This window comes from Mesitornis unicolor, unplaced genomic scaffold (genome assembly GCF_000695765.1).
Source record: "Mesitornis unicolor isolate BGI_N332 unplaced genomic scaffold, ASM69576v1 scaffold43300, whole genome shotgun sequence".
Lineage (NCBI taxonomy): Eukaryota > Metazoa > Chordata > Aves > Mesitornithiformes > Mesitornithidae > Mesitornis > Mesitornis unicolor.
Genome location: NW_010159816.1, coordinates 26,500 through 54,068, shown reverse-complemented (window position 1 = coordinate 54,068; position 27,569 = coordinate 26,500). Strand labels below are relative to the sequence as shown.

At 39.4% G+C, this 27,569-nt stretch overlaps 1 protein-coding gene across 1 annotated transcript; it reads right to left on the bottom strand.

The window, feature by feature from the left end:
* Positions 1 to 1,763: 1,763 nt before the first annotated feature.
* On the bottom strand, positions 1,764 to 27,065 carry ZNF292 (zinc finger protein 292). Its single transcript, XM_010187928.1, has 7 exons — positions 26,917 to 27,065; positions 26,322 to 26,400; positions 24,858 to 24,993; positions 15,331 to 15,533; positions 12,418 to 12,554; positions 11,041 to 11,182; positions 1,764 to 9,350 (listed from the first exon to the last, which is right to left on the bottom strand). Exons 1-7 carry the CDS (start codon positions 27,024 to 27,026, stop codon positions 2,223 to 2,225), a joined length of 7,935 nt encoding a protein of 2,644 aa, XP_010186230.1. The 5' UTR covers positions 27,027 to 27,065; the 3' UTR covers positions 1,764 to 2,222.
* Positions 27,066 to 27,569: the final 504 nt, after the last annotated feature.

Sequence of the window (27,569 nt, the reverse complement as noted above, 5' to 3'; positions counted from 1 at the left end):
TTTTGCTGGCTCCTTCCCTTCCCCCTGCGGATCCCCTCCAGAGGAGGTTCCCTGCCTTTCCTTCCCTGCAGAAGATCTCCTCTACATCACCAGGGCTGCATCCAACACCAACACGGCCAGGGAGACCATGCAACCTCTGGGAGGTAGAACACGGCACCATGCACTTATAACTACCACAAAGCTCTCTCCTAGAGTTAAAATGCAAGGTTTTGTTTTGGCTCATTCTCAGACTGCGCCTTTGATTTACAGACCTGGCAGAAGCATCAGTTCACTCACTCGGGAAAGACTGGAAGTGAGATGAGGGAACAGGCTCCGTTCAAGTGGAAGCATGGGTTTTCTGAGAAGGTACGCGATTTAGCACCAGATACTAAACCACAGGCTGTGCCCAGGTTGAAATGCTGTCACCTTTCTACTTTTCCATACATAATCCTCACCAGCACAAGAAGTCACTTCATTTGGTTGCAGGAACACGCCCTCTGCATTGACATTCAAGTAAACTGTCACAGATTCCAGGTGAATAGCTTAAGAGCAATCAAGTGTAGCATTTAATGCAAAGCTTTACATGGCAAGACAAGTTCATAGAAAAAAAACTCCAGCCAATCTCTCCCAAGATAAAGACTATTTTATATTATTGAAGGTAGGTCACATCCAGTAGTGAGAAAAATCCAAGAAAAATTTTTGGTACCACGCAATCCAGCTGGCTCATCCCATCTGAGTTACGCACAATCACGCACGAAAACCAGCATGGGAGATTCTGGGTCCTGACAGCTCCCACCAACGCATTCACACTTTTGGTTACTCAACAACCCGGATACCTGTTGTCTGGGCTAGCAGCACACGGAGGAATCGCTCCGATACGGGGTACTGCAGCAGCACCGCGTCCGGGGCTCAATCCTATGTGGAAGAGAGAGGTGGCAAGCGCTGCCGGGGAGTCAGTGAGAGGCAGAGAAGCGCGGAGGAGCCCGTGCCACCAAGAGAGCACAACCACCCAGTTCAGCTGTAAGATCACAATCTCACTTCCCTTTCAGAAAGTGCCTTGTTTATTCAGTTTTTAATGGTATGGCATAAGGACTCGCGTATTTTATAGATAGATACCAAACTGGTATTATCAAAATAAACCATCTGTTTTATAAACCAACTATTTACAAAAACGGTTTCTGAAGATTTTTTGTTTTGTTTTGTTTTTTTAACAAAAATTAAACTATACACCAATCTAAGTTACAGAAACAAAAATAACCTTTATAAGATCACATGTATAAAACAAGAAATGAAATGTGATTTTATTTAAGGCAATACTGGGCTACTTCACAAATCACCACCTCAAATATATACACTGCTCCACACTACTAATTTTCTATCACATTCACAACAGATTCTTTAATACCAAATATTGTTTTAAATCTCCAACGTAGCAAACTATTTTTATTCACATTTCCATATTTATTATGGAATCATAAATGCTTTGTATCCAATTAAAAGCAATGAAAAATGTACCTATAAGAAAACTATTATATTTATGAGTTAACTACATATGAATATCATCCATAGATACTGGATGTTAAAATTTACAAAAATGAGAGTGTGTCAGTACATATAACCTATGAAATGTGATCTTATCCAGCTCCTCTCCTGTAAATAAATGCTTTATGCAAAATAAACTGGATATGGCAGACTTAGCTAGTTTTAGTTCAAAAGTTCTTAATTTAAAATGGTTTAAGGACAGTTGTAAAAACTTGCTCACTTAGTTACAAATTAAAATTCCAAATATAAATGTGTCATTTAATAGTTTAGACTTACAGACTGCTGGTGGCAGCAAATGATTTACAATAATAAATATATACAAAAAATGTATCTACAAATAAAGAGTACTGTTATACATGAGCAGTGACCTGGTGAAAGATACCAATCACAGACAACTCACAAAGATTTAGTTCATGGCAAGGACAATCCGATAGAAAGTTGAGGTTTTGATCAAGTATTTACAAAACTGAAGCAATTACTCTGTTCTTCAAGTCCCATAGGGATAAAAACAAATAAGAAATTTACATGACTCATGTCATGTTTTTTGCTAGATTGATCACTTCAAAATGAAAGAGCTCCACAGTTACTAGCATGCTTGATGGCTCCCTGTTCAAAATAAAATTTTATGATGGGTCGTGGTTAAACATTAGGTTTTCTTTTGATTACTCTTTTTCAGGAGCCATACCAGTCACTTTTGCTGCTCAAACCTCTGGATTATCCTTCCCCTGTCCTTCGAGCTTCCCCAACCCGATGACAGGTTTCATTTCCTGAAGTTGCTTCAACACCCGCTCAGTGCAGTCTTTAAGACTCTTGTCCAAAACTATCTTTACGTTATCACCACCAGGAAGCCGGAAGGGGTTGGCAAAGGGTATGAGGGTTTCAGTTTCGGAGCATGACCAAGTGACATTATTACTTGCTACAGAGGTCTTCTCACTGGATTTGCGCGAGTTCGAATGGGACCCTTTTTTGGTTCCGCTGCTGTGGTAGTCTCTTTCGGTGTTTTTCTTTTGCTTCACAGCCGACTCTTCAAGGAACTTGAGGAATGACACTTCAAAACCCATTGGCTTAAATGAGCTCCAGTCGAAAGGTGCAGGCTGCTCTTCGGCCGTTTGAATGGCGACAGCCGTCTCCTCCTCCCTGTGTGTGCTGCTCGCGTCAACTGGCAGCACTTCCTCAGGTTTTTCGGTTCTCCTCCTCTTATTCTGAGACACATTCTTCTCTTTGTTTGCTCTTTTCATATTGTTTGATTTTTGCTTTTCTGAGGAGCAAGAGCTGGTCTCCTGCAAGTCACTATTTACACTGGAAGATATTTTTGCTTGATTTTCAGCACTTGAACAATCCTCGTTAATCAGTTTAGTAATGAATAGTTCTGTCAGCTCATCCACTTCATCCTTCTCACCTTTTTCAGTTTCCTTTTCGGGTAATGGAGATGTGCTTGAATCAGTATTGCTCACTACCAAACTTGGCTCGGGCTCTTTCACATCATCTTTTTTATCAGTCTCCTCTTGCTCACAAGAGGCTTCCTTGACTTCTGGGACAGAGTGCTTTTTAGATACAATAAGAAGACTTCTGTGCTGGGAAGTAAATGCTTTGGACAGCTTGTGACATTTGTAATGCCTTATGATGTTACTTTCGCTTGTAACTACAGACGAGCATCCCTTTATCATGCACGGATACTGAGTTATGAACCTGCTCGTACATTCCGATAAGGCATCGTTTCTGGCCTTTATCAAATACACGTGCTTACCGCGTTTCAGTGAATAAGCCTTATTTTCTTGAACTTCAATTCCTTTTGAGTTTTTGTTTTCCAAGTTCACATTTTTCTTTCGTTTTGTCTTCCCTGACAGGCTGTTACCTTCTTTTCCCGATCTGTTTTTCAGTCCTCTCTGTTTGGATTTCAATGGTTTCTCCAGATTTGCTTTGCTTGAAATATTTTCCTGACCTGGTGTCAGTCTCCTGGGTCTTATGAGATGATCTTTATGTTTGTCATTATGTTTGTTAAAAATATGCCTCAAGAGGTTAGACCTAGTAGCATAAATACGGTCGCACCCTTCACAGTCACACTTGAATACGCCGTCATCTTCTACTTTGTTTGGCTTAATCTTAATGCCGTGATCTGCCTCAAGATGCACAACGTAGCTAAGATACGCTGTAAATGAAGACTTACATTGAGACTGATCACAGAAAAACCTTCCTGCCTCTGGAGCAGATTTCATGTTTGCGATTTGCTCTGGGGTCATGTCATGAAGCTTCACATAATGTTGTATCAAGCCGGTCACCTCCTGGAAGATGCGGGAGCAGTCGCTCATCTCACACCTGAACTCTCTGACGATGGGTTTGGTTTCCACCTCCTCTCGCTCCTCTTTGCCCAGCTCATTCTCCTCCTCCACTTCGGCAGAGAAGGCAGGGAGGTCTGATTTGTGCACAGCTTGGTAATGAAGGATTAGGTTTTGTTGTATTGTAAAAGCCGCAAAGCAGCCCTGATGGACGCACCGGTATGGTCTGTAAGGGCTGTATCCAGTGGGAAACTCCAGAGATTTGGTTACAGGCTTCCGATGTTTTCTCTCCTCTTTCTCCTTCCTGTACCTCCTCACCTTGTGTGCTTTGGGTTGTTCGTGTGTATCACCAGAAGAGGCTGTGTTATGCTGCTCTGGTGGAACACAAACCACTTGGGGAGGCTTTTCCAGTCTTTCAGGAATATTATTTTCAGGTCGAAGTTTTTCCAATACTATTACAGGCTCTACAGCTTCCTTTATCTGAGCTTCCTTGACCACTGGAGCTGCAGGTTTGTTTTCTATTATTAGTGTCTGCAAAGGTTTTACTTCAACAGGTTGTGGGGCTGTGTTTACAGTTTCATTTTGAGATCTTCTCCCATAAGGCCTTTTAATTTTTAATTTTACCATCTCCTCTGTCGTAAAATGATGTACAAGCTGACAGTGTGCTCGGAGATTAGAGTTTCTTGTGAACGTTTTTGGACAGGTAGCTACAACACATTTGAACGGGGCATACTTGAGTTGATGTTTCTTAATTTCCAGTATCATTTCTGCACTGTACTGATGAACCTTTCCATAGTGTTTAAATAATGCATCTTTTGTCATAGCACTGTAATTACAGCCTGGATCCTGACATACGAAAGGCTTATTAACTTTATCACTAAACTGAATGTTACTTGCCTCTGAAGATATCTGGATGAGGGGTTTACTTTCAGTTGATACAACAGGAACCGCTGGTGCTAGCGTATCTGCTGGAGGGCACTGGGAAATGGTCTCAGAGACCTCAATGGGTGATTCATCTTCTAGTTTCAGCTTTTGCAAGCCCTCCAAGATTTCCAACATTTGAACATCATCCTTTTGAGATGTCTCAGACTGTGCAAAACTACTCTTTGCAGCGGTGACGTTCCCTGCGTGCACTGCAAGCTGTGCAGGAGGGGGTAGTTTTACGCTATGTGCAGAATTTCCCGAAGAAGCCTGTGCGTTATTTAGTTGCGAGTTCTGCCCTGAAGCCGCGATGGTGTCCTGAATTTCAGTCTTCACCTCAAGTATCTGTGAATTCATAGCAGTTTTAATTATTTCCAGGGTTTTTTCTAAGTTCTGCATAACGTTGTCTTCTGAAATCTGTTCCCGTGAATTTGCTTGCACACAATTAACAGCCATCATTTGGGAGTCCCCATTTTCAGTTTTGACTGTTAAAGGGGGTAACGTTGTACGAGCCTCAAGAGTTGTTTTGAGGTTCTCTTTGATACTGGCCACAAATAACTGATTGTCAGCATTACTGAGTTTCTGCGTGAGATTTTCCACCACCACTTGAGAGCCACAATTTGCCAGCAAGTTGGACTGAAAACCTTCTCCCTGTATTTGCATGTTTCCTTCAGTGCTTTTCGTTAGAAGTCCCATTGTTGTATTATTTATTGCTACTTTCTGTGCTATGTCGGGTGCAAGCAGGGGCGCAGTTGCTTTTCTCTTCCTCTTTGAAGCACTGGTTCCCTTCTTATTCAAGTTGCTTGATCCTGAATTCTTGGGACTGCTTATAACTGAAACTCGTGAACTGTTCTCTGCAAAGTTTTGCGCTGCTGCAACAGTATTAGGAAATGGGCTAGGACATAAGCCATTTTCAATAGTCTTTAGCATTAAGTCCTCTGTCGCAAAAACAGGCAAACTCTTGCATTCGTCTATGGGAGGAATTTTGGCATTGAGGGTCCTGTTTTGGTCTGCTAGCAGGGTACTGGGGGTGCAGGCTGTCTGCAGCAGAGGGGATGCAGCCGAGTTGGGGAGAACAGCTGCGTTTATCTGAGTCGTACCAGTGACACAGCTCGTTGTAACTACGTGTGGAAGTACTTCTGTGTTATCAAAGGTACTCGGGATGCCTGCAGTTTCCAAGGCTTGTTTTATAATTTGATTTCCTTCCTCATTCCCAGCGGTATTAAAGTTAGTCACGCTGGCCCGTGGAAACATTGTCTGCAGTAAGGCTGTGGAACGATTTTCAGGTGCAAGTAGCTGGAGGAACGACGGATCTTTAAAACATGTCTCTGGGCTGAAGGCAGGCTCCTGGGGTTGCTGCAAGCTTAATGAATTTGAGGAAAGAATCATACTGGCAAGCAACGACTGCCCATTAGCCTGCAGAGCTTCTGGAGAGATTTCTGATCCTTCAAGAGGTTTACAGTAAGACCTCTTTGATAAGTGACCACCGAGTGATCTAGGATTAGTGAAAACTCTGAAACACCTGCTACAGATAAATTTGCCATCCCTGATTATTGCTGGCCACTTTGCTCGCTTGTTATGCTTTGGCTTCCTCTCTTTCCCATTTGGGGCCCGGCCAGGATCTTTTTTCACCTTTTCTGAAGCTGGATGTTGAGAACTAGTGTCACTGAAGCTATTTGCATTACTCAGTCGTGAGGGAAATATTTCAACACCTTCTTCTTTGGGGAAAGGAGAACCAGTGTTTCCTTCAAGTTGCGATGAAAAGTTATTTGTGTTATTTTCCAGTTGCGAGAAGACTGAACTTGGAGGATTCTCTGCTGATGAAGGAAAGAGAGACATGGGACCATTTTCTGCAGGCAAAGGAAGAAAAGGATCTGAACCGCCATCAATATTGAGAGGCATAACTGTTTTCGCCAGATCGTCCAACTGGGAAGGTAAGGTTGCACCAGACAGATTTTCCATTTGTGAACATAAAACGCTCTCAGGCTCGCTTTTAATGCGAGTAGACAAACTCGGATTTATGACATTTTCCATTATAGGCAACAAAGGATTGACCAAATTTTCTAAGTGGACTGGGAGAAGCGTACTTGAGATATGTTGCATTTGACTGGAATAGGTGGGACTCAGATTAGGTTTGTTCTGTGCAGTAAAAGCAGCACCACTGGGACTACCCACTTGCGACGGCATAAGATACACAGTTTTCCCATCATTCGGCACATTCTGCACATTGCTGGATTTTCGTGGTTTCTTATTTTTACGCTGCATTTTGAAAGCAGCGTATTGGTCAGGGTGTGCTGCTTTCATATGTTTGCCAATGCTCTGCGACGAGTTGTATGTTCGAGTACACCCCTCAACCTGGCAGTTGAATTTTTGAACTGGGGCTACTGGTGACACAGCTGGAACTAAAGAGCTATTTATGTTAGGTTGCGAAGGAATAAATGTAATACTTTCTGGAGTTTTTAAAGGCAGGTTATATAGATTAGCTGCAGCCTTAATACTGTCCTCAATTTCAAGTTTGGAAGTGGGCACGCTGTTTCGATATGCTGTCTGATTCTGCATGCTGAATGGATTTACAATGCCCACTTGTCTTTCTAAGCTTTTTGATTCAAGGGCTTCAGGTTTTAGTGTGTCTGAGGTCACAGAAATATTTTGAATAGTCTGAGTCTGACTGAGACAGTCTTCTTCCTTTCTCTCTTGGAAAACTGGAAGACAAAGTTCAACCGATGAGCACAGCTGCTGGGTTCCAGGGTTAGCGGTATCTACTTTGCTGGCAGTAGGAGCCAATTTACCTCTTTTTACAAAGTTCTCTCGGATCTTCTGGTTAACAGCAGACACCTTTACACTGCTTGCTGGAACTGCCACTTCTGTCTTCACTGAACTGGTAGGAGACTGCTCCGAACCAGCATTAGGCAAGGGACTGCTTTGCTGCAATATGCTCGCTGATGCATTTACACTTTCATTCCCTACTGGTTCTGCTTTGATTTGATTCCAGCCGACGTTTTCTCCTTCAGTAAAACTGCTCTGGTTGTCTGCCAGAGGAGATGCCAATTCCTCTTTAACAGCAACTTCATCGGTGTTTTCATTAGCTGTACAAGGCTGGCTAACATCAGATTGATTAGTCTGGCTGTCAGGCTCCTGCACATTCTCAGGCTGCTTGTTGTGATCCTCAACGTGCTTTTCCAGTTCGCTGTGAGAACGGTACACCTTTCCGCAGCCTGTGAATTTGCAGGTATAAGTATTGTAGTGTTGTGCTTCGTGATCATAGAGTAAATAGGCTTCAGAAAACACTCTGCCACATTTAGGAAACATACACTTTGCTCTGAAGACCTGATGCTCTTTCCTATGTGTCAGCAGCTCTGCATAACTGTTAAAACCAGCCTTGCATTTCATCTGTATGCAGATATAAGGCTTGCTGCCACAGTGCATTTGTAAATGATCGTTCAGGTGAGTGACGCTTACAAAGTGTCGTCTACAGTACTGGCAAATCACTTTTTTGCTTTGCATTTCAAGAAAACGTTTAGCTTCTTCATTATCTTTATGGCCCTTTGCATGTGCTATCAGATTTTTAAAATATTTAAAGCCTTTTTTACAAAATGTTACAGGGCAGGTGAATTCATTAACAGGTAGTGGTTTTTGAACTGGCACTATTTCTGGTATGTAAGGTTTATCTTTGTCATCGTTTTCATCATCCGAGCCATCGTTATCATTGAACACAATGAAGTCTGTTGAATAGAGACTGTTCTTCTTAATGGGCCGCTGCTCCTGTTTGGATACAGAATCAGTTTTCTGATTCTCGTTGGCAGTTGCTACTTTAGGAGGTCTTCCCAGTCTTCTCAGTGGTTTCATAGCAGCCAATCTTTCTTTGCTGGACTTTTTCACATGCAAAGTTACATGGGGGACAAAGTTTTCTTTAGAATTAAAATTTTGGGCACAAATAGGGCAACTGTAAATTCCATCTTTGTAATGTTTTTGTGCATGTCTAACTATTCTATGACCTAGGAATTCTTTGTCACATAAAACACAATACTGCATATAGGCTTGCCAGTTCCTAAATCTAGCTGATATGAACCCCCTCTCTCTGAGTTTTTTAATTTCTTTCTTTTTCTGCTTTTCATCACTGATACCCTTCAGAAGGCTTGAAGCTTCATTAAAAGTGCCAGCAAGCCCGTTCACAGAAGTTTCCTTAGTCTCTTCTTGGCAATCCTCAACCTTCTCATACACTTCACTATCGTTTAGTTCGTCTATTGATGACACGATGGATGCCTCCTCTCCCATCAGTGCCAGACACTGACGCTTGAGGGTTTTCCAGTCCCAGAATTCTGGATCAAAAGGCCACTGAGTTTTCAGTACAAGTAAGAGCTCACAGCGTAAAGAATTTGGTATTGGAAGATTCTCCTCATCATACTTCTGATCAGGCTGATTATAGAGCATTTCAACAGCATAATATGCATCCACAGTGGGTTCGAGAAGAAATTCACTCAATTGACAAGCACGTTTAACCTCCAAATCATCTGGAAGCAAGCAGGAGATAGTCTTGCAAATAGATATCTTGACATCTGTATTTTCACTGGATTCCAAGCGCAATGCTTTCACACACAGTTCAATGCAGGTTGCAAGTCCAGCACTATCGATCTGTAAAGGAAGACCAATTTTAGTACGTCAGCTTATCATAACCTGTTGTATATTTGTAAAGAAAAGATATCATTACTCAATCTTAAGTGTCTGAAAAAACACACCTGGAGTTTATGATACTACTTTTTTACTTTAAGAAACAGTGGTTTATCTTTAGATGCTATCCCTTCAGTTGCATAACTTCTCTTCGTGCTACTAAAAAACCTGCAAGTTGACATACAACTAAAACACAACTTAACTGTATGTTCTGGCCAGCTGGAGGACTTCAGGGCTGTATGTCAGAGGTGTTCAGTTTAGCAATATTGAGCCTCGTCCGTGAAATAAAGCCTGGCAGTTGTGTCACAGTTATTTGAAATGAGCTTCTATGGAGCATTAAGTTAACACTGTGTAGAATTCAAATGGTAAAAAAATGCTACAGCTAAAGTAAGAGAAGCACGTGATCTTCAGAACGATATGCAATTTGGAAATCACTTAAAAGTATAAAGGTTTATTTTTATTTTTAAAGATTATGCCACTCCAAAATCAATTGGCCTCAACTGGCTTCATTCCAGCTGAGAGCAATAAGTATAGTTAAATGTTCAATCATTTAGTGTTTCAAATGTCACGTGGTTTTTTTGTCATTTATAGCCTCAGGCAATGTACATTACATTTATGTCCACTTTACAGTCCCTTTATGCTGCCAAGGATGCACAGAGAGGCTGTGGTATACATGAGAATTAAGTTCAGCGAATTTATGAATGCTCAAGTCTCCTACCCACATGGTCTCCAACTGCTGCCACCATGAAATGATCACAGCTTGCTAGAGAAAAATCAGTATGGCACGGAGCAGACAGAGCTCTTCATATCAGAAGCCTCTGTGAAAGTTATTTTCCTGCCGCCCTCTACTCTAGTTTAGTTCAGATCTTTGGGAAAAAATAGCCTTTAAGATTAGATGCCCCTGATGAGCCACACCAGAACAAAGAAAAATAGAAATTTTATTCTTAGAATTAATATGCCGAATTACAGAAATCCTCCAACGAAAAGCTTCTGGAAGAGCTCAGTTTAGCTATAAATAGTGTAACTACTAATGTGGGGAAACTAGGAAAATTAAATGGCAAGGTTAGCTGAGATAGATGACCAGAGTTTTTAATACAACACTGAATCTAAGTCCACAAAAGGCAGCTATTTCATTTATCAAAACAAACTGCACTCTCAGTGGCAATTCAAAAGGGGTTTTTCTTTGTGATGTGGGTTGGGTTTTTTTTTTAAGCTTTTTATAATTTTTTATATATTAATATACAGCCTTCATTTCCTCTCCTCATAAGTTTTTCCTTTCCATTTTCCGTAACATTTGAAATATGGAAAATAATGAAGAGGTATGTTAGGACCTGCTAACAGAAAATACCTCATTCAGAGGACATGGACAATGGTACAGGCTATAACTTCACCTTTAGTTTTTCCTTAATTTCAGTTGTGACACCCAGCTCTTCTGTTTATCCACTTTTTTTTTTTAAAGTAGTTTTAATAATTCAAAATGAATCAACTTAGTTTGCCTGCAGAAGGAAGTTGCTAGGGTGTTTCCTAAAACAAAATGAGGATTGCCCCAAAGCTGATGCTACACAAAGGGACAGGACGTCTAAGCAGCTTTCATAAATTTTCCTGATTACAGTTCCATCAAAAGTGCCAAAAATTTTTTCAGAAGAATCCTTACCTCTGAATTAATTACTTTAATCAGGAAGAAAATGTGATAAACAGTCTTAGTTAACACAGAAAGTTGACGACATCTCTCTAGATACACTTGAATAGAAGGCTCTACCCTTTGCTGCAGTTTACTCCAGAAAAGAGTCAGTTCCCTAGAACAAGAGAACAATATTTCAGAGCCAGTAATGCAACCACTAATCTGATCACAAGAAATAAAAGGTTGAGAATGGTTTCTGTTTTGTCTTTGAGAAAGGAAAAAAAAAAATCTGTATTAACACCTTATCTTACAGAGAAAAGCTTTTATGAATATACCCGTGTTGTTAGTATCTCATCTTCAAAATTATTACAATTACTCAATTCCAGAAGGACAGATAAGAATAAACCCAGTATTACCCCAATTCATGCTATATAATTTACAGACCCATGAAGTGCTCTTGAAAGAAGTCTTGCAAAGTGGTTTACTCTCCACAAACTGGAATTTTACACTTCTGAAGTCTTAGTAATTACTTACAGCTATAGGAGGATGGCTTTTCTCTGTGGTAGATACATTTTTCTTGAGATGCTCTGCTTTAAGAGCTGAATCTAACTGTGATTTAGTGAGAAATTAGCTCCCAAAGCCAGGCAGTATGACTGTATCTACAGTAACTCACTAGTTCATTCCTCCTTAGGTGCAAATAGCCAAGAGTGTTTAGTACCTTGTGAAATGGTGCAACCCCCAAAACTTTAGCAGAATCTGTTAAAGCAAAATCCTGAATTAGCAAATGTTCTCCTCCTGCTGCACATACAAAGGAGGTGCACAAACAAAGCAAATCCTTCAGGAATTGTACAGGTTTGAAAGTACAACCAAATTGGAAATTCAGACCCTAGCAGCTCAAATATCTGCCAACAAAGACCAGTTACTTGTTCCCACATTAATGAAAGCAAGTCCTAAGCAGTATCTTCATCAAGCTTATTATTCTGGTTATAGTAGTAAAGAGCTCCTTCTTTTCCAGAAGTTTGTTAGAGAAAGAAATACTGTGTTATGAAACAGGGACAGATGGGAACAGTACTAATGCATTAAATGCTGAGATAATGCTGACCAGCTGCCAGCAGATATTAAATTCCTTATTTCTAAAGCGTAAAATTATTAAGAAAAATTATTTATCAGCTACTAGTATTTGTAAATGCCTCATCATATATGCAGCTTTCAAATTCCCATAACTAATCTTGTCAAATACATCCCCCCTCCCCTCTTTTATTTTTTAGCTTTCCAAGAGCCTTTATCTCCTTCCTGTTTAGCTCACAGATTTTATCAGCTAAGAGAAGTTAACGTACGGCTTATGTATCAGCTCTATCTTCCCCAAACTAATTTTTACTCCACTAGACAGAAAACAATAATCAAACTCACCAGGCACAGTACATCTCTCCTTGCTGCAGCTGGCGAGATAGAAATGCTGCACATAAAATTAGAGCACTTTTTTCATCTCCATCAGATTCTAGGTTACAGATCATTTCTAGAGCATCTTTGCAATCTACTTCTGCAATCTAGAAGGGAGAAAAGAAAACAAGACCCAGACTAAGAAAGTGGTTTCATTCTCAGACATACAGTCATCTAATCCTTTGCAAAAAGACAGTAATTTAGAACTTAGTGAATATTTAATTCTATATTCTTATTTCTATAGAAATAAGCTTGAAAGCAAATCAGTGCATTTCTAGACAGTGTCAAAACTGATTATGTCACCAGAAAAAATATTCTATTGAAGTGAATATAAACTTGTTTCTCAGACATAAGACATATTTAAATCTACTGTCCCAGTCACCTAAAGATTTCAAGTACAACATTAATTACTCATACATATGATAACTGTAGTAAGCAGATTTGTAACTTTAAATTGCAGCCGCACACAAAAAGATTATTACCCAGTTTACTAGTCACCGATGTTACTGCTGCTTTAATACAGCAGCTGGGCAATTACTGAATCTGAAGTTTAACATCAGTTTTCCAGTATTTAAAAAAAAATATTCAAAGTAGTAGATCAACTGAATGCTTTTCTAAGAACATTACAGTCTCTGCGATGTAACTTCTTTGTTCAAGCAATGATGGCAGCACTCAGTTTTGTAGCAAAACAAAGGAAAAACCACAGTCACACAGCAGTACGAGACAGCTGTATCAGCACTGAATCTGCGCACTTGTTATAACACCCACTGGCTCACTTGATTCTCAGGAGACTGGTTTGGTTACATCAATCAGTGCATCTGACAGGACACACTGGTACTTAGTGTTTGACACTGGCAGCTGAAGAATGACCTGACCATTGCAGTAGCACTGTTGGAAGTCTCTCTTGAGAAATCACGAGACCACCCAAAGCAAGAAATGGCAGTGCCCACCCGAACACCCAGCTGTTTTGGTACCTTGGATAAGGTGGCAGCACAGCTTGGTTGGGCACCATGGGCTCTTGGGCCAGCAATCAAACTACAATTTCAAAGAGTTCAGCAACTCTTTTTTCCTCTAAACTGACACTTCGTAAATATACTAATAACCTTTCATTGAACATCATTTGATGTTTAATAACTTCAATGGCATCTTCTAAAGAAAACTGCGTTTCTCAAGACAGAGAAGACTTATTAACATAACTGTAATACCAACATAAACTGAAGGTCTGCTTTGCTCTGTGCCCCATCTCAGACAGGGACCAGCAGTTAAAAGCTCAGGGAAGAATACAGGAAACTGACTTGGAATAAAGGCATTTTTTTTTCTGAAGTGTTTTTCCAGCCTCTCAGAGTTCCTATGGAACCCAGCTTACAGCAAAGGTATGTATATTCCAGCCACCAAATCTATCAGTCTAGCACTTCATGTACTGCAGATCTGAATTCTTCACATTATTGAAGCAAACGAGACTAAGTCAAGCTGAAGAGGAGCTCAAATGCTATGTTTCTGCCTGTTCTGCCTATAAAAGTTTCCAGAACACTGAAGAGTGAGCTATACCTTTTTTTCCATTTTCTTACTGTTCTAGCACTATGAAATGGCTGTCCTTAGTTCAGAAGTCCATCTCATCATGTTAACAGCATATTGCCTTCTCTTGGTAACATATAAACTTTCCAGAAAGGTCAGTAATACTGCAAACAGTGCTGCAGCTGAAGCTGCAAAGCTAAGCAACCCAAGCAATCCAAGGTTTGGAAATATCTGAATTAGGTTCTCTGCAACAACTCAGGCTGAACTTATCTGTATGTTATGGCATCCTAAGAAACAAGGCTACCCCATTCCTTTTGGCCACAGGATTCACAATTCACTCACTGACAGAGCCCATTCTGCTTTGGGACAGCAGTGGGGTTGACTAATGAGGGAAACATATTTGCAGGGCCACAAATTCCTGGTTTCATTGAGAGCCTTCAGCAAACCACCATGAGACTGCACAGCCCTGACACAGCTCCTCCTGCGACTGTTTGGGCAGGGCCTACAGCAGCCAGGGCTGGGAGGGAAAGATCAGTCCAGCCCTACTGAGCATCACAACAACATGCTCAGGGAGAAGCTGCCACCTTAGAATTTAGTCTATATCTGGAATAGGAAACTTCTTACTGTAATCACTGCATAGTAACCCTTTAAGATTAATTTCAGCATGCTTAATACTTATTATTAACATCAAAAGATGACAAAGACAAAAAGACAGCAGAGAGGTGCAGACAGTCAAAAAACCTGGCAATTGCAGTTAGTTTTCCTTTAAGAAGGAAAAAAGCTCAGATAAAACTTCAGGGTGGGGTGAGAAATGAAGACATCATCTGAAAGAATGCAGAAGAGCAAAGCTGTAATCTTTTTGACTTTTGCATTTTAATAAGAAGGATTTTATATTTCAAACCAGATCAAATATCTCATTTAATCTTCAATTTCACCCGGGCATTTGGGTCAAAAAAGGTTACATTTCTTCTCTGAACTGAAAGTAGCATCTAAAGGGCCCTGTTCTATGTACGAGGTACCACACTAAAAGCTACAGTTAAAATATTAAGAATGGGAAAGCCATTATCTCCACCTCACTAACAGGATCTGAGGCAGAGTCTTAAAATACTTCAAGCAAAATCAAAGTACGTTGTGTCAGAGCTAGAAAATGCCTACTAGCAATGTAATATTACACTTCCATGAGTGTTTTAATAGAGTAATTACTATTCACTTTAAATGTCACTTAAACGAATAGAAAAAAAAATACCAAAAGTATTTTAGATGGTATTTTAAAAGACAAACCTCTTCTACAGGAAAAATAGCCCATGATTAGTGATTTTACTATTATTAAAGAAAAGAGTCTAATAAAGTTCCACAGTTTTTACTTACTTCTTCCATTAGTTTTTCATTTGGTGATCCTGAACAAAGGCAGACCAGGTAGGTTTGCTTGAAATTGCCTTTTGTACTGATTTCTGGATGGTCAGAGCACAGTTTTGCGAGGGCAGTAGCTTGCGTTAATTGCTTTGTTTTCATTAGGTGCTTAATACGCATATCCAGCAGGACGGGGCCTTCAAACACTAAAAATTCATTCACTTCAAAGAAAAACAAGCCAAAGTATTACATACATGTTTCACAGCAAGTTACAGAGTTAACAGATGGCATTTACTAATTCATGGTTAGCCCCCAAAATTTATACGAGTCAGAAAAGGTACAAAAGCTAGGAAGCACAGATAAGAAAGAGAGTCATTAAGAACTTATTTACTCCTTGCTACAGGAGACCTTTTATCTACTTACAGGCTTTAATTCATTCTAATTTCTTGGCAAAATAGCTGCACATAAAACAGATCTAGTAAGCATATAGATATTAAAATATTTAAGATACCATTTGATTACAGTTCTACAGAAAGACAACACAAAGCCACTGCTCTCGCATCCTTCTTTACACATTTGTGCTACACCTTTGCTAATAGCTGCCTTTTAAAGATCTTGCCATGGAAAGATAAATGTGACAAACGTAGAGGCCTCTGAAGTCCTTTCTGTTGGTGTTAAATATTTCATATCACACATCTATACAACACAGTCAAGCTCCTCTAAAAGTGTTTCAGCCAACTCAATTTCTTATAAAAAGATTTCTCATATACATTTGACTGTGCATAGTTTAAAACTCAGAGATACCGGAATGGCTGTATTTTATTCAACTATATTTTGTAGATATGCTGCTACCGGCGTTAAAACTCTGCTGTCTACACTAACAACCCAATGCTAGGGGCTTCAATGGAAGGCGTAAGAATCCTACAAAAAAAGGAGAGCACAGGTTTATGTTCCTACTCTGATTATGTGTGTATATATACATATATATATTGTGATAATAAAAATATCTGAGGTCTCATCCAGATCTTCAAGATCAAAATTATTCAGCTGTGAAGCATGAGGTTTAGTACTACCTCCAAAATTTTTCCTTATTAGAACTAGACAGACACAAAGACAACAGATTCTGTTTGATCCTTCTGACATCAACCCCTCCCCTGTGACAACTGTTTCCACAAGCCAGTTACACACTGCATGAAAAATCTTTCTGGTTTTCAATTATCCACACCTTAATTTCATGACACATTCTCTCTTTAAAAAAAAAAAACAAACCACAGAATTTTCTGCTGGTTTTTGTTTCCATTCTTTCATGAAAAAAAATTCACGATATTCTTTCAGTGTTAAGGTAAAATCTTGACCTTTCCTAAATGAGATTTTTTTCCAGCCTTTGAGTATATTCATCACCCCTTCCTGAAACCTTCCAGGCATCACAGTGCTTACTTTCTGACACATCCTGGTAGAAATATTCATTACATTTCTCTTAATTTACTCGCTTTGAATTTCACTTGAATCATGTTGCCCATTCACCTAATTTGTATTTTCTTGACTTTCAAAGTTGGTCTTGATGAAGTAATTAAGTAATACCAGCATCTGCAAAATGAATTACCTCTCTAGTATGTGGAGTACTAGTATACTGACCACGAGGTTTGCTGAAAGAAAAAAGATCACCTCATTCTATTCTTTGCTTCTCATCCTAGTTAGTTTTTGATTCACAACGGTCTTTCATTTTATCTCACAATTTCTCCTTCTTCTAGCTACTTACACAGGATATTACTAAAAGCCCATCTTGCAATCGAAATCAGGTCAACCGTTTTTTATCATCTGAGCGCACAGAACTTCAGAGCAGAAAATACTGCCTTTTGCAGAAATCAGGCCTGTTAGACCCCATCATTATATCTCATGCATTTTCAGATTTATGGTTGAATTATCCTTTTGACCAACTTGTTAGTTATTTATTCAGGTTCCTTGTGCACTATTACAAATGATCACCCGTGGTTCACTGATGTATAAGTGCATTCAGTCAAATACAAGTTACTTCTTCCTCTCTCCACGTCAATGAAGATTTGGCCAGATTTTTATTCATGAAGGAACAAAGGAAAACTAGAGCACAGTAACCGACAATTGGTAGACGGCAACCGTTTTTGTGTTTATTAAAGGACATCTGCCTTTTAAGCAGCCGTATAAATGTTCCTTTAATGTCATTACCAATGCCTTGTATAAAAAAAAAGTTCATACACTTGTCAACCTACAGATGACCCGGTGATTAATTACATTCTATGGTTCTAGCCTTGCTCTTCCTCCTACCAGGGACCAGTAATCCTTTTACCTGCAGTGCTTACTTCCAGCCAGTCTGCCTGGAATAACACTGAAATATTTCACCTTATCTTCTGTAACAAGATACAGAAAGACCTTAGACTTCAAGCTATATTGGTAACCCAAGACGTTTCACTCTGGTTTATTGTTATAATTACTGCATTTAATATTCCAGAGATCGTGTTCTATCTGCTAGCCCTTGGTAATGCCCTTCCTTCAGTGTTCACTGCTCCAGGCAGCCGACCTTGCATAAGCATCAGAACATTTTCTGTTATCTTCTCAACAAGGTATAGGAAGAACTTGGAGTTAAAGCCACATATTAGCTGTTAAGCTTTTATTCTAATCCAAGTGATTATAATCATCACAGTTAACATTTGAAAGCTCATTCAAAATACAACTTTTAATTATATTGATTTTGTAACTGTACTACGTATGACATTTTAAGACAAAAAATGGTGTTGAGGTTGCTGGAGGCAAGTCTATGGTGGGGAAGAGTCTTAAGGATAAGATTTCATTTGTGGGTTTTTTTGCTTTGTTTTTTTAAAACATTTTATAAATATTTTATAGTATGATGTCTATTGCAAAAGTTATTGTAGACAAATTTATTTCACTGTCACAAGTATAACTTGATAAAAATGCTTTGAGGCACAATTGCTTTTTCAGCACAAGTTAACCTCTATGAGCACAAAACCTGAAGTATTTAATGAGAATGGTATCATTTATCAATAGCATGATTCTTAGAATTATTAAATGGCATTTTTGTGCAATACTCCACCATTCCTTAAAATTCACAAACTTATGTTTGTGCAAGGCATGTGCAGAATTCATATCAAATTACAGAACTAACACGAAAGAAAAAAAGACAAGCAGATGACACCTGACAGATGGTACTATGAGCTACGAACTCTGCCAAATAAACTTGGAGCTGCTGGAATCTAACCTTTCAGACACAGTTTCCCCATTATTCCTTGAATCCCATGGTAGTACAACTTAAGACTCCAACTAAGTGATTCCATGTCAAGTCCGCAAGAACTACCATGAGCTTGTGTTACAGGTAATGCTTATACCATACTTGAATTAAAAAAGAGAAAAGATAGTCTGTAGATTAGTAGCACACAAGAGCATGAATAAGCCGTGAGCACAGTTGTGTAGCAGTAAGTTCTCTATGGTGGACAGTCCACATGTATGTCACGTTTTGGCTGACTGGAGAACTTGTAGAGCACAAAGCAAAGAATTTTTGCCCTACTGAATCCTACTAACTCTACCCTTCGCCAATATTTGGGTAGGTATAATCTACCCCAGACCTTTATTTCTTCTTGACCTCGCTCTGGCCAAGGAGGATGAAGGCAGGAGGTGAATGTACATGTGGACTATCCATCTCAAAGAACCTCAGTTACTAGTCAGTAACTTCTTTAGTCATCTTCAAGTGTTAGTCCACATGTGCGTTCACAATGTGGGTGACTGAACTGTACTCGATACTTTCATATTTACCTGGAGCTGGGTCTCAGAATCCTTCATGCAAACAACATCTCAGCACAACTCTGCTGAATGCAGCACCAATCCTGGATGCTTCTACGATGGCATATTGTCTGGTGAAAGGGTAAAAGAAGTTCCAGGTGGCTGCTTTGAATACACCCAGCATGCAAACATTTTTTTTTTTTTTTTTTTTTTAAAGTGAGGCCGTTGGTGTCATTTGACTCCCAGCAGCGGATGCTCTGATTACTGAAAATAGTTCCATGCTGGCTGTTTAAATTCTAACCTGCCTGTTATCCATCTTGATAATCTCTGAATAGCGATGGTCACATCCTTGAACATCTTTCCAATGGGACACACTTTAGAAGTCTGCCTACTACAGTAAAAGTTAGGGAAAATTTGAGAATTTTATTCTTGACATCCATATTAAATCTCTAAGGATAATCGGAATCAGAGAAAAAAGCTACAGTAGCCTGGCTTTTTGTAGTGTTATCTCAGATCCTTTTCCTCTAGACAGTTCTTCCACTCACCCTCACTGCCAGCTGAGGAGATACCAGTGACAATCACTACAAGAAAATGACAACCATGAGGACGGAAAAACAGGTTCATGCTGAAGAACACAAGCCACACTGACAGAAGCTGAAGGTGGCAGCGCAGTAGCAGAGTGTTTTAGCATTGCACAGGCTATCACATAACCCAAGTCACTTCAGTGTACTTCAACTTTCAGTCTTCGGTACACTAAGCAATAAGGCCGACCGGAGGAGCCACACAACTTCAAGAAACAAAATCTGGTTGTCATGAATTCGTATCAACTTCAGTTCAAGATTAAGATCAATCCTAATCTCCAATTAAGCTATCTGGTAGTTCAGGAGGAGGCAGTAAGACAAAAGACCCGCTAGCATGTGAAGAATTAAGACTAAGTTTTCCTTCCCTAACCAATCAATGAAGAAGAGAAACAGAAAATTCCTCTCTCCAAATAAAAGTGCTTCTTGTTCATCATATGCAATTTCAAGAAAAAAAGCAGCCATGCAGTCAACAAGCAAATGCAATGCAGCATCTGACAGCAATATGGCAACAGCTGTCAAGTGCTAAAGCAGGTGAACCATTTACTTCCAGGCTAGTCAGTGATCACAGCTGCTACTGCCATCTTGAATTCCATGATGTGGGTAAGATATTTCATTTTCATGTCTAGGGTATCTTTCCGAATTTCTTTTTGCTTTGGTACTGAGACTAGTTATTCTCACTATTTGTGGTCAATGGAAACTGGTTGAGCGGTGCTCCATGGCAAAGAATGTTACCAACATGCTCGTAAGGGATCTCCGAATTACTATTTGAGAAGAAAGGTACTTTGCTATCCTTATGAACTGATGGGATAATGTAACTTTGGGTGATCTTTTATATCTAAAATGTCTGTGATGCTACATAGACAAAACTCAAAATTTGACAAGACATTCTTTAAAGACACAGGAGACAGGTTTAGGAGGAAAAAGAAGAAAAAAATCACATAAACAAGGTGTAGTAGTTTACAGCTCCTGAGCACACTTTTAAGAGAGAATACTGCCGAGAAATCAGAATTTGAATCAAGTTGGAGGCCTAATCGCGTAATTGTTGTGGGTCCTGTTGGACACAGGCAAGGGAGAGAACCAAGAAACAATCAGCCATGCAGAACTGGGGAACCAAACTGCTCTGAGGGAGTGGAGGATGGCCTGGGCATTCTTCAAATGAATGTAGATTGATTCACGACAATACCAAACAGATTCAGGAAACTCAAAAGGAGTTTCTCTCAGGATCTCTCTCAGATGGCAGCCATGAATAGGGCTATCAACTCCAAATGTCCACAAATGACACCCCAAGACCCTGCTGACAATTCAGTTTCTGAAAATACATTTTCTTCGGAGTCACCAGTCCAGAATAAGGAAAAAAATATATTCCTCAGCTCCTTAGGAATCCGAATTCCCACTTGCAGACCGGTCCTTCATGCAAAACAGACTAGCATTGTGGGAACCAGCAGAGCCTCTGTTGATGTTCCACTTGCAGGAGAAGAGAGAAATTTTCTCCAGAAACAAGTGAGGTATCAGCATTACAATAGATCCCAAGAAGAGATCTTCTTTTATTTGGTGACATCTATTGCATAGAATCTGGTAACTTAAGCCAAGTTTCCCAAAATCTGTGGTCAGAGTTGGGCTAAAAATCCAGGACAATGCCAATGTTTGACACCCAAGCAGGTGACAAATCAAGTGGCTGGGAAATATTTCCAGTGTGAAATATATAGCTTTGTATTGATACAAATCTGTATCTACTGTACATAAATAGTTCCTGCAGTACAGTTCAAGACAGATTTTACTATTTTACATCACAGTACTGTATGAACATCTTGTAGTAATGCAGTAATACCCATCAGTATCAAAGAAATCAGTGACAGGTATGCAATTCCCATCAGTGCTTCAAACAACCGGGCATCCATCCTCTACTTTTTCTGAGCTCCTTAGTGCATGAGTTCTTACAGACAGGCATTCATCAGAAAGTTGAGCTGTGCCCAAGGTAGTCAGGAGTAGGGCAATTACTGAATGACATGGCACTCAGAACAGTCTCCCTAATATCTTAGGAAGTACTTCCTGAGCATATTTAGGTAGAACTCATGCAACAATCCATTCCCAAAATTAGAGGGGCAAAAGAATAGTCCAGTTAGGAGAAGCCTGCATTTGCCTGACTCTAACTGGAAGACAGCTCTGCTGTGTGGTCAGAGAAAATGAACTTGTCTCACTATGTGCTGAGTCTGTACAATTAGAAAACAGAGGAATTCCAAAGGGGCAGTCTCTGAGATGAAACAGACACCTAATTTTGCTTCCTACAGGAGATACAGAGACAAACTGACATTCAGGTGTCAATCTGCCAAAGGATAACAACCCAGTGTAACAAGCTGACCACTGAAATACTTGAGAACTTCAGCAAATGGTGAAGGCAACATTAAGAACAAAACCAGAATCCTGTAACTGAAGTTTACAAATATTCCAAAGACTTATACTGGGGCTAAGGCTGAAGACTGCTGAGAGACAGCTGTCCACTGAAAGAGGGTAAGTGGTGGCCTGCAGGAGTGCTGGACTACAGACAAGAAAGCCAGTTCTCCAAGCAATGGAGTTTTGGTATTACTAAAATATCCTTCAAGTTAGCGAGAAGATGACACAAAACAATGCAGTGTTACAGAGGATGACAACAGCTTGAGATCAGCTTGTCAACCGAGCAACAAAAATACACGTATGTAGTGTGACAATCTTGCCACTGATACAAGGGGCAGGAAAAGACAACCATAGCCACAGGATGGCACTGCCCCCCAGCCAAATGGTTCAGATTGGCTGAGTGGACAAGAACATGGTATAAAACTGAAAATTATTAAAGGCTGACTGACACTCTCCAGGTTGGAAACATCACCTAACCTACCAACCTGGACCCAGAAGTTGAACAGAATGAGGTTACAAGAAAAACCTTGAAACCACTGACAACTCTTTTGTTTGAGGGATTGTTCATCTTCACTCAAAAAAATGAAAGTTCCTTCATGCCACCTGTCTCTTAGAAAAGTAAAACTGCAAAATTTAGTAATTTTTGAGAAAAAGAAAGTTCTTAGTGTCCCAGCACCTTCTGGTCTTCCACACAAGTGCCCTGGGTAACTACGGCTTGGGGTCAGCACTGGTCCCAGTGACATTAACAAGGAAGCTAAATACTTGAAAGTGAGTTAAACTTCTATCCAGGACCACCGAGTCTCAAAACCACCAAAATTACTGGTACAGATGTAAAAAATGGTTTGAATGTTGCCATTGTTATCTGGATAGGGTGACAAATGAGGCTCCCAAATACAGAAAACCCAGTCAAACTCCTAAGCACCAAGCACCCTGCTATTCGTGGCTTTGTTACCCATTTTCCAGTGAACACAACTGAGTCAAGAAACTGATGGGTGGCTTGAGAACCCACTGCTGTTGGCCTTCCCTACTTTGCTCTTTCTTTTGATGGTGTTTCACCACGACATGTAACCCTGTGCTGCTCTGCCATCAGGACAAGTAACAGCTGTAACAGGAGTCAGTCCAAGGCAGAAGCATCCTCAAGTGTCTAAAAAAACCTCACAGGAAAACACTGATAAAATGAATAGTCATCAAAACCAGGATTCATGAAGGAGTTCTTAAAACCCCTCAAATATAAAGCAAGTAAAATACTAATTAAATCTCTCTCTTAGAAGTACTTTACTTTAAGAGGACTAGAAGGTGGTTGATACGAAACTAGTACGAGTACCCGGAGGGACTAAGAACTGCATACCAATCCAACAACTGTACTAGAAGCACAATGAATTATTAAGAGAAGTGGCAAAATGCAAATCTTGGGAAAAAGTAAGCATGACTTTTGTTGAAAAAAAATAGTAAATCACATTATACATTTACTATAAGGGAGATCCAATTAGTTTTCTGGAGGCATTAAAAGAAGTTCCTCAAAATCCCTAAAGATATCAATCTTGGTAGTAAAAGAAGATTCTTATATGGATAAATTACCAGTTAAAAGAAAAAAGGACAAAAGAAAAACTCTTAGTGGGTTCTCTGAGGATCTGTACCAGGACCTCTGCTGTCCAGCATTTTTATAAATATTTGGAAAAGGTGGCTAGAGAACAAGGTGACAAAACATGCTGATAAAAAGCAGGGTAGTAAAAACAAGACAACTGTCAAAGACTGAAGAGGACAGCACTCTGTAACACACAAAACTGAAGTGTTATTTAAAACCCCAAAGCGATTTTCATGGGGCAAAAATGCAATCTTAACTGTACATACAGAAAAACAGGCTGTGTGTTAGAGGAAAATCCAAACACTGAAATAGGTACTACTCCTCAAGAAAGAAACTGGGACTAAACCTTTGGTCCCCCATAAGAGGAATGCGACAGTAAAGCCAGAAGATGGTATGGAATAAAGGCACTACCAAAAACCAGAAGATGGGATATGACAGCAGTCTAACAAAACATGCCTTACTGAAAAATGCATCCATTAAAAGATAGAAGAATAGATCACTTTTTAATAAATAGAGAATCACATGAAATAAGTAGGCATCAGGCTACAAGGAGGCAGACAGTAAGAGGAACTACTTTACTTGATGTGAGAACGGTGTAACTGCCACAGACGTTTAGTTATGATGTTCACAGAGATTCTCAAACCAATTAGGCAAAGAATCAAAAAATCAGCTAGAACTTATTAACACAGGGATACCACTTCTGAACTGCCAAATCACGAATAATGGAAATAAAACATCAGGAAAATATAACTGCACACCTTTGCTGATCATATACCCTCCTCACTATACAACTGCTGTCAGCCATTCTCAGAACTCTGGTCTAAATGAACCTTTGGTAATGGCCCTCTTTGCATTTCATAACTGAGCAAGTGCCATCTTCGTTAAAAAAAATAAGGTTTTTCTGTATGCAAGATAACTTGTTTACCATTAGTGAACCTACCTCATTGTACAATAGCCTGTATGTAATCTCCCTTCATACGGCTCAAAGAAAACAGCACAAGATCTGCAGCTATTATTACATTTTATGCAAAATACCAACATTATTTGTATATTCCTAAAAACAGTGTCTTAATAATTCACATAATGCTACAAGTATATTTATATAGCTTATTAATTATCACAAACTATATTCAACAAAAGACTTCCATATATCATAATAATGTTTCAATATATTACAGAAATGAGGCATATTTTATCCCAATCATAATTTCAATTTTTACCTTTGTCTGGATCAAGTTGTTCCTGGGAAAGAATACCACACAACACTGGGTTCTTCCACACTCCCTTCTCTTGTGTAAGTGTAGTTAAAATATGCAGCTCCCGGCTGCCATTTTCCATCAATTTATTATGAGCCACCTGAAGGATATATTTTGAAAAAGAAAGTATCGTTAAGAAAAAAAACAAGAACATATGTCTTTTACACTCTTATACCTTATGTCAAAAAACCCCTTACCAGATAAAGAGTTAAAATGTAGAACAAAACAATCTTAATATTGAGCCTATATAGGTTTTACTTCTGTCTCTGTCGCCTAAGATTTAGGTGGAGAAACCAAAAAAGATTTGAATACCTCAAACTTGCCTTGACATTCATTAACAGGGCTACTACTTAAATTCCTGAAACTAGGTTTTGAAATAGGCCTCCCTTTAAAAAACAGATGAGCAAATTCTCTGGTCCACATATTGGTCTGGATAGAGCTGCGTGAACTCTTATTTTCCTGACTCTTCAGCAGCTCAATTTTTATGCACTGGAAACACTGAAAAAAAAAGTATTTTTGTAAAGGTGAAAGATATAAGCTGTAAGACCTCACTGCATGGTTCTATGCAAATATGATGAAGGCAGACTGGAGTCTTAAAATCAACTAAAATAGTTTCTACTGCATTTAGATACTAGGATAGATTCTGGAAACAGGGATCCTTGGGAGCAAATTGAATACCTTGAAAAAGCTGTGGCTTGAACAGCAATCTGCAACTAACACTGGTCCTAAAAAAAACCAGGAAGGGTTCATCTCAATATCCTCACTTTTTACTTTTCCACCTGCTCTGAAGGCTGTGGAACCTCTTGCACAAAAAAGCCTCATCTGAACTGACTTACATCAGGCAGTTGCTAGTTAAAATTCACTTTAAAAATCAGCCTTGCATCTTCCTACATTATTTAGGCTGAGAATCCCGAGGTAACTGTATTCCTTCCTTCCCCCCACCCCCAAAGCCGTAGGCAGGACCTCCCACTACATATTTCGCATAAATACTGAGAAGCAGAATTTGTTATGACACCCTCCTTTAAAGCAGGGCTCTAATCCTTAACCTGCTAACGGCCTCTGGGAGATCTAACAGTCCTGCACTATCTATAGATCTTTAATAAATCTAAAATGTACAACCATAAATAGCAGAGAACGACTTATATATTTCATTTCTAACAGTGTTAATAGACAAATGTATTTTAAAATGTGAGCCTTCTTTCAAGTATCTAAATGCATTTTTTCTCCGAAACTGCTGCATGAACTGTGACAGACAAGTGATACGGCTGACAGCAATTACTGCAGAGTACATAGAATTTCCAGCTGAAGGGCTTGATCTTTACCAGCTACCGGGAAACAAGTCTACATGCACACTACATACTTAATATCCCTAAGTTTCCAAACCATTCCTAGAAGCTATTAAGTCTTCACTTTATGAATCAAACTCACCTGTACAAAAGCCTGAAATTCTTCCCATTTATTTTCAGGTAAATCAAGAGGCAGACATAGCAGAAGTTCAATACAGCTTCTGGAAGACAAATAAGAATATGATCTGATGCAATATTTGGCTTTTAAAATGTATAATCAACAATTCTTAATTCTAGTATCCAGTTACTTGCTTGAAATGCCAAAGTCATAAAAGCCTTTTGTTTGAACATACACAGAAAAGGTGGTCAGGGGACCTTCTTGCAGAAGCTGTAAAAGCAAACTCTCTAAAAACCACTAATAATTTTAAAAAAGGGTTTACCATTGAAGTCCAACCCCATAACACTGTGTATAAATTGATGCACTTTCAGACTGCATGCATATCAACACTAGTGAAGTGTTTCAAGCAGAGATGTTGGCCTGCCCTGTACCAGAAGAGTCCTTCGCAAGACTGCTCCATTTCCAGCAACTGAAGATATTCTCTCTCACATACAGCATCCACCATGAGGAAGGAAGGTGCTTCCCAACTTATTTACAATTTCTATAGACTGTGAACTGGATTGGGAAAGCAGTGAAAATACCATACATGTGGGCTTTAGTAACTGAAAAACATACTCACAGTGCTAAACGTTCAAGCACAAAGGCTACATTTTCACACTCAGAGGTAAGATAAGGTCGTGCTTTAACATAACTTCGAATGGCCACTGTGTACACCTCCAGGAGGGGCATCGGGTCTTCTGATGTTTTCCACTTTTCTGCATATTCCAGCAAAGTCTGTTTAGGAAGAGGAAAAAAACAACCTTAAAATTCAGAAACAAATAGAAGTTTTTCTTTTTATACTCCTCACTAGTAGACTACTCTTTTTAACGATTACCTCCATTTCCTTTATCTCCCGTAATATAAAATACATACTCTCAAAATATGCCTTTTTTCCTTAAAATTTATTGTTCCATTAACAACTGCAACTTAAAACTCGACAGAAAAATAATTCTCTTAGCACATAAAAAACGTTATGACTGACACTTCCCCTCTATGGTATCACCATAAAATTCAGTTTACATTAATATTTTCCAAATACAAAAAGCCTGAAGAGCATATCTGGGAACATAACATACTTAAGGGACTGAAAACTCATTTTTTTAGATATTCACCTCTACTGTTCAGCTTCTAAAACAAGTAAATTTGAAAGCATTAGCCTTTATTTTAACTTGTCTACTTTACAGAGCAGTTTTACATTTCCTCTCTTGCGCCACCCTGTCAATACAGGTATCT